This window comes from Carlito syrichta, unplaced genomic scaffold (assembly GCF_000164805.1).
Source record: "Carlito syrichta isolate Samal-C Ts95f unplaced genomic scaffold, Tarsius_syrichta-2.0.1 Scaffold314013, whole genome shotgun sequence".
NCBI lineage: Eukaryota > Metazoa > Chordata > Mammalia > Primates > Tarsiidae > Carlito > Carlito syrichta.
The window spans coordinates 410,693-418,635 of NW_007258109.1; the positions used below are offsets into that span (position 1 = coordinate 410,693).

Below are 7,943 nucleotides of genomic sequence, written 5' to 3' on the forward strand. Positions count from 1 at the left end.
AAAAAGAAAAAAAAAACCGGGCTCGGTGGCTCAGCCTGTAATCCCGCGCCTTTGGGAGGCTGAGGTGAGTGGATTGCCTGAGCCTGCGGGTTCGAGACCCGCCTGGGCAACTTGGTGAGACCTCATCTCTACAATAAATAAAAAATGAGCCGGGTGTGGTAGCGTGCGCCTGTAGTTCCAGCTACTTGGAAGGCTGAGGCGGAAGGATCGCAGGAGCCCAGGAGGTCGAGGCTGCGGTGGCTGGGAGCGGCCACTGCGCTCCAGTCTGGGCGACAGAGTGAGACTCCAACTCAAAAGAAAAAAAAAAAGAAACAGGAGGTTGGAATACTTGGAATCCTCACATGAACTGAAGACTGAGATTTTGTTTCTGAACGCATTGTTGCTTCCTGTCATGTCATATCCCACACAAAGTAAAAAGAGGACAGGTGCTTATATTATTTTGGATATTTGAGCTCTGGAGAAGACAAAGTAGTTTCTATGCAGTTAAGGTTTACATTTGCCCCAGTGAGTCTTGAGGACTGAGATTTATATCAGAAGATGAGTTCTAATTTTGGTTTTCCTTTTCTATAACCTATCTGTGTGTGATCTCTTTTGAATGTCAGTCATTATTGACATTTTTTTTTTTTTTGAGTCGGAGTCTTACTCTGTCATCCAGGCTGGCGTGCAGTGGCATGCTCATGGCCACCGCAGCCTCTACCTGCTGGGCTCAGGTGACCCTTCTACCTCAGTCTTTCAAGTAGCTGGAACTACAAGTGTGCCACCATGCCTGGCTAATTTTTTTTATTTACTGTAGAGATGAGGTCTTGACATGTTGCTCAGGCTGGTCTCGAACTCCTGAGCTCAGGCAATCCTTTCACCTCCGTCTCCCAAAGTGCTGGGTTTACAGGTGTGAGTCACTGCGCTTGGCCTCATTATTGACATCTGAATATTAACTTTCTACAGTCCTAAAAGTTTGGGCCTAATCCGGCCTTTAACATGAAAGACTAAAGGACTGACAAGATAGCAGGTGTGCAGATCTTAGACCTTTCTGGAAGTGTCATCCAAAGTCCAAGCCCAATGTATCTGAATAGGATACTTGCTTTATTTAAGGATGGCCTGGTTAACTTTCTGAGTTTTCTGGAGCCTTGGTGTTTGCTTTAGTATCTTAAATTTATTATTAAAAACAATATATATACTTAAAATTAAATAAAAATTTAAATAATGAAAATAGTACAGAGTACAGATACAGTCTCTGTACAGTCTCTGTACAGTCTCTGTAATAATAGTACAGAGTACAGATACAGTCTCTGTACAGTCTCTGTAATAATGAAAATAGTACAGAGTACAGTCTCTGTCTTCCTTCCTCCACTGTCAACCCATTCTCCAAAGATAACCACTGTTTGGAATCTATTCTTGTAGATTTCCTTCTATGTGAAAACAGTTGTGTGTGCATGTATAGATACTATGTGTGTGTGTATATATGTATTTAATATATATCATATTCTATAATTTGCCTTTTCTCCTACCTAATACAGTTGACATTTCTATGACTATAATACAGATGTAGCTCATTCTTATTAATGGTTCCATTGAAATCCATTTTATGGATATATCATCTTTATTAATTAACATTTCTGAATTTTTTTCATTCCTTCTTTCCTTCTCTTTTTGCTATTATAATCTGAATTTTGACATTATTTTTTGAAGTAATGCTTTTGGAATCTCTACTTGGCAATTATCTGGCACGTTAAGTACTGTAAATTCTGAAATAGTATTTGGTAAAAGTATACAGTAATTTTAAGGAACAAATAAAATTATAAAAATAATAGAACAATAAGGAAAACATAACAATACAAGGAATAATAATATAACAGTAATACAAATAATTTATAAATTCACATTTTTTTCTGGGTATGTATGTAGGCATCCGTAAGCAAATGCCATTAGCAACTTACAAGTCTCTTTAAAATTATTACTTTTGATGTTGGTTATTTTGGATTTCTACTAGCCAGAAGGTGACTTTTCTCTTCCTATCTACCATTTTATTTTCAGCTGCCAAGAGAATGGAGTCATTGTGTCATGGAAAAGAACTATTTTCCCAATTAGACAGTAAAACATTCTCAGAAGCTTTGCCGGTAGGTGCAGTGGTATGCTGGTCAATGTTTAACAACTCTCTCCCAACCCCCAAAAGAAAGAAAAAGTAAGACAGAGACAGAGACAGGAGAACAGAACAGAGAGTCTTCCCTAACTAAAACTTTGTGCCCATTAAACAATAACCCCCTGCTTCTTCCTTTCCCAGTCTCTGGCAAACACCATTCTTTCCCTCTCTATAAATGTGACTATTCTAGGTACTTCATATAAGTGGAATCAGTGTTTGTTCTTTTGTGACTAGCTTATTTCATTTGGCATACTTCACATTTCAACCAAGTTGTAGCTTATCTCAGAATTTGCTTCCTTTTTAAAGGCTGAATAATATTCCATTGTGCATATGTACACTAAATTCTCACTTAACGTCATTGATAAGTTCTTGGAAAATGACTTTAAATGATTAAGGACTATATAACAAGCCAATTTTACTGTAGGCTGACTGATAGAAACACAAATTACGTCCCTACAGCATACAGTATGTTGTTTTACTTAAAGTCGATTTCAAGAAACTACTGATGTTGAGGACTTACATTTTGTTTATCCATTCACCCATCGATGGACTCTTGGGTTGCTTTTACCTTTTGGCTATTTTTAATTATGTGGTTATGGGCCAAGCACGGTGGCTCACGCCTGTAATCCCAGCACTTTGGGAGGCAGAGATGAGAGGATTACCTGAGCTCAGGGGTTTGAGACCAGCCCGAGCAACATGGCAAGACCTTGTCTTTTTATAATAAATCAAAACATTAGCTGGATGTGGTGGCGCATGCCTGTGGTTCCAGCTACTTCCAGAAGGAAGCCTAGCAGGTTGAGGCTACAGTAGCCGTGAGTATGCCACAGCACTCCAGCCTGGACAACAGAGTGAGACTCCTACTAAATAATAATAATAATAGTAATGATGCAGCTGTGAACATGGGATCCTGCTTTCAATTTTTTTGGGTAGCTGCCCACAGTGGAAATGCTGGGTCACGTGGTCCTTCCTTTTTCAATCTTTTGAGGAACCTGTATGTTGTTTTCCACAGCAGCTGCACCATTTTACACACTGTGCACAAGGATTCCCTTTCTTCACATCTTCACCAACACTTGTTATTTTGTATTTTTAAAAATAGTAATTGCCCTAATAGAAGGGAGGCAGTATGGTTTTGATTTGCATTTCCCTCTTGACTAGTGATGTTGAGTGTCTTTTCATGTCTTGTTGAACATTTGCATATCTTCTTCGGAGAAATGTCTATTCATGTCCTTTGCTCATTTTCTAATTGGGTTTTTGTGAAAGTTTCATTTTTTATTCTTAAAAAAGTTCTTTCATGGCTTCTTTACTACTGTCACAGTTTCATGTTTTGACAGTTGCAATTTTTATATTTGGAAATAATTTCAATCTTATAGAGAAGTTGCAAGAATGTGAATAAAACAAAGAACACCTACACACTATTGGCCCAGATTCCCCTGCCTGCTGTAGTCTCACCCCATCACAGCTCACTGCAGCCTTCAACTCTTGGGCTCAAGTGATCCTCTTACCTCAACCTCCTAAGTAACTAGGACTACCATGCCAGGCTAACTGTTTTTTTGGGTAAAGATGGGGTCTCGCTATGTTGCTCAGGCTAGTCTTGAACTCCTGGGCTCAAGCAGTCTTCCTGCCTTAGCCTCCCAAAGTTTTACAGGTGTGAGCCATCACTCCGGGTCCTTTTTTTCTGAACGTCTTGAGAGGAAGTTGCATACATCATGGCCCTTTACTACTAAATACTTCTGTGTGTATTTCCTAAGAGTAAGGATATTCTCTTATAGAACTATAGTACAATTACCAATGCCAATAAAGCAAAATTAATAAAGTACTTTTATCAAATCGACTGTCCATATTCCAATTTTGCCTGTTCGATCTAATAATGTCCTTGACAGCTTCTCCCCCTCCCAGACAAAGCTCAATCTAGGATCATATATAAATAGAACACAATATTATATTTAGTTGTCAGGTCCCATTCTCATTAGTTTCCTTTAATCTTGAATGTTTATACAACTTTTATGACATTTTATTTCCTCTTTTATGACATTGAGATTTCTGAAGAAAGAAGTCACTCCTCTGACCTTTTATTAACAAGTTATAATTTCCTCTTTTTTTTTTTAAGTGACAGGGTCCCTCTCTGTTGCCCAGATTAGAGTGCACTGGTATGATCATAGCTCACTGTAGCCTCAGACTTCTGGACTCAAGTGATCCTTCTGCTTCAGCCTCCCAAGTAGCTGGGGCTACAGGCACATGCTATCATGACCAGCTAATTTTTTACTTTTTTTGTAGAGACAAAGTCTCACTACATTGCTTAGGATAGTCTTGAATTCCTGAGCTTAAGTGATACTCTCTCCTCAGCCTCCCAAAGTGCTGGGATAACGGGCATGAGTCACCACACCCAACCCAATTTTCCTCATTTTTGATATGTGTGGTGTTTCCTCATTTCTAGATTCAAGTTATACACCCTGGCCAGAATATCACAGAAGTGATATTGTGATATTCCACACCCTTTGGCTGGAGGCAATGCTATTGTGCTTTCAGTCATGCATACCCTTTAGGTTATTTTCTGGAGAAGGGAATTTTCTTATTTTATCCATTGAAGCCACTTCTTTTTTGCTTGGATCAAAAATGTATCATGATTTCAAGAGGTAATTTTAGCTGCACAGAGGCTCCACTAAAGCTAAGTCGGTTCATTTGTAATTGTATGTTGTTTACAGTAGCCTACAAAAATAATTGCACAGATTTTTAAATTCCTACTGTAATTGTATACACATGTGTGTGTGTGTGTATACATACACATATACATGCGTATATATACATGTATATATACATACATTTGTTTGAGATGGGGTCTCACTATGTTGCCCAGGCTGAGCTCAAACTCCTGGACTCAAGTGATTCTCCAGTCTCAATCTCCTGAGTAGCTGGGACTACAGGCACATGCTACCACCAGTTTATATATTATTTTTATATTCAGAAATAAAGTTACAAAGGAGACTTCTCTGTTTTTGGAGGAATCAGATCACTTCAGTATTTGATATTTTCGTTGTCTTATTAAACCTTACCTATGCTTTCTTCATGTTGCTGATCCCCAAATGAAAGAAGCCTTTGCATAAACTCAGGGTTTAGCAATATGAAAATACATATTCTGTTTTTTAACTCTGCTAATTGAGATTCTGCAATCAAATCAGGTGAAGTCTGAATCTCAGTCAGGACTCAGCATTCCTCCTTGGAATGAATTGGCTAATTCCCAGCCAGGGCCAGGATCTAGAGAACTCTGCCTTTGGAACTGGAAGGGGCATCCTGAAAGAAGGAAGTGACTGGTCTTTAGTGAAAATGAGATCTAACCCTTGTCCTGGGTTGTAGGACTTAAAAAGAATCTTTGGAATTTTATTCAGATTACAATTTAGTAGCAGAACTGAGTGCAGAGTGGTCAGAATCACCAATCTTTCAATATGTGGCTTTAGAAACACTGTGTTATAGACCAGGCACGGTGGCTTGCCCTTGTAGTCCCTGCACTTTGGGAGGCCCAGGAGAGAGAATGTCTTGAGCTCAGGAGTCCGAGACCAGCCTGGAAAACATAGCAAGACCTCATCTCTACAAAAAATAAAAAAAAAATCAGCTAGGCGTGGTGGTGTGTGCTTGTAGCCCTAGTTACTTAGGAGCCTGAGGCATAGGGTCACCTGAGCCAAGGAGGTTGAGGTTACAGTGAGTCCTGATCGCACCACTGCACTTCAGCCTAGGCAACAGAGTAAGACACTGGCAAGAAAGAAAGAAAGAAAGAAAGAAAGAAAGAAAGAAGGAAGGAAGGAAGGAAGGAAGGAAGGAAGGAAGGAAGGAAGGAAGGAAGGAAGGAAGGAAGGAAGGAAGGAAGGAAGGAAGGAAGAAAGAAAGAAAGAAAGAAAGAAATACTGTGGCATAAATATTCCAGGGTTTTAGAGTAAAGTATAAAACATGATTTTAAAAACTGGCATTAAGAGATACACCCTTCTCTTCCTAAATACTCCCTTGGAGTGGTCGGTTGAACCCCTACAATGAGAATCTGACTAAGTGGTTCTGTCTCTTCTTCAAGGTGGTAGATGTGTACAGCATGAATGGGAAACACAGAGGCCACTGTGTCATTGTCAACAACCACAGCTTTACCTCTATGAACAAAAGAGAAGGAACCCATAAAGATGCTGGTAAGAAAGTCTAGAATCATTTTATCAAGTGCAAATTGGAGAACTTAGAATTATTTTTTTGTTTTCACGTTTTCTTTCTGTGACTTCCATTTTTCATATAAATGTAAGGATGATATCATAAATGTTTCTGAACCTTTTGTGTATCCTGGGCTGTCACCATCTGCTAAAGAGTGACAAGATTCCCTTACTACTTACAACTTTGTGGTTTGAGGGAGAGTTAGTGTGAGAAAACTGGGTCTGAGCTCTGGCTCACCACTAGCTAGGTCTGTGACCAAGAGGGAGTCATGAAGGCCGGGCTTGGTGACTCAGCCTGTAATCCCAGCATTTTGGGAGGCCAAGGTGAGTGGATTGCCTGAGCCCGTGGGTTCAAGACCAGTCTGGGCAACTTGGTGAGACCTCGTCTCTACAATAAATCAAAAAGTAGCCGGTCATGGTAGTGCATGCCTGTAGTTCTGGCTTCTTGGAAGGCTGAGGCGGAAGGATCACCGTAGCCCAGCAGGGTGAGGCTGCGGTGGCCGGGAGCGTGCCAGAGTGAGATTCCACTGGGCGCCAGAGTGAGATTCCAACTCAAAAAAAAAAAGGGAGGGGGTGTCATGAGACCTCAACTTCCTCATCTGTGAGACAGGATGAGACTCTGGGCACTGCTGAGTCCTAGGACTGTTGTGACAATGCTGGATACTACAAGAAGGGCATGTTCATGGCCAGCCTCAGTGGCTCATGCCTGTTACCCCAACACTTTGGGAGGCCAAGGTGGGAGGATTGCTTGAGCTTACCAGCCTGGGTAACACAGTGAGACTTTGTCTCTACAAAAATATTTTTTAAATAATTAAAAACAAAAGAAGGCATGTTCATTGAAAGATTTTATTGTTTTGAAAGTAAAACTTATCCAAAGTGTTGGACTATTTGCTGTGCAATTTTTATGACGGCTAGCATTGCTTCAGTTCTTCGTTTTATTTTGTTTTGCCTCATTTTCCTATTTCCCTTTTCCCTCCTTTCTTCACAGACAGCCTGAGCCATGTGTTTCAGTGGCTGGGGTTCACCGTAAGCAAACATGACAACCTGACTAAAGCTTGCCTGGAGAAGGTTCTAGAGAAGTATAAGAGTCACCCGGACCACGCTGGTGCAGACTGCTTCGTGTTCTGTGTGCTGACCCATGGGAACCTCGGGACGGTCTACTCTACAGATGAGGCCCCCATCCCCATTCGGGAGATCATGTCATATTTCACAGCCCAGCAATGCCCCGGATTGGCTAAAAAACCGAAACTCTTTTTTATCCAGGCCTGTCAAGGTAGTGAGATACAACCATATGTGTCCATTGAAGCAGATGCCGTGAACCCTGAGAACACAGAACAGTGTTCTATTGGGGACAGTATTCCCACTGAGGCAGATTTCTTGCTTGGTCTGGCCACTGTCCCAGGCTACAAGTCCTTTCGGCACAAGAAGGAAGGCAGCTGGTACATTCAGTCTCTGTGTAGTCATCTGAAGAAGTTGGTGCCAAGGTGAGAGTTCTGAGTTGTTGTATCCACCTGTCTGTTCATCTGTCCATCCACTTATCTGTCACCTTCCTGCTTATCTATCCATCCATCCACCCACTCACTCACCCATCCATCCACTTATGTCCATTCACTCGTCCACCCACC

The 7,943-nt window shown here is 40.9% G+C and overlaps 1 protein-coding gene across 1 annotated transcript in view; it reads left to right on the forward strand.

The window, feature by feature from the left end:
* CASP10 (caspase 10) overlaps nucleotides 1-7,943 on the forward strand; it is a 34,548-nt gene that overhangs the window by 16,944 nt on the left and 9,661 nt on the right. The window contains exons 5-8 of the mRNA XM_008070786.1: nucleotides 840-871; nucleotides 2,040-2,114; nucleotides 6,195-6,303; nucleotides 7,307-7,802. Of these exons, the coding sequence (XP_008068977.1) occupies nucleotides 840-871; nucleotides 2,040-2,114; nucleotides 6,195-6,303; nucleotides 7,307-7,802 (712 nt within the window). The remainder of the gene's footprint in view (nucleotides 1-839; nucleotides 872-2,039; nucleotides 2,115-6,194; nucleotides 6,304-7,306; nucleotides 7,803-7,943) is intronic.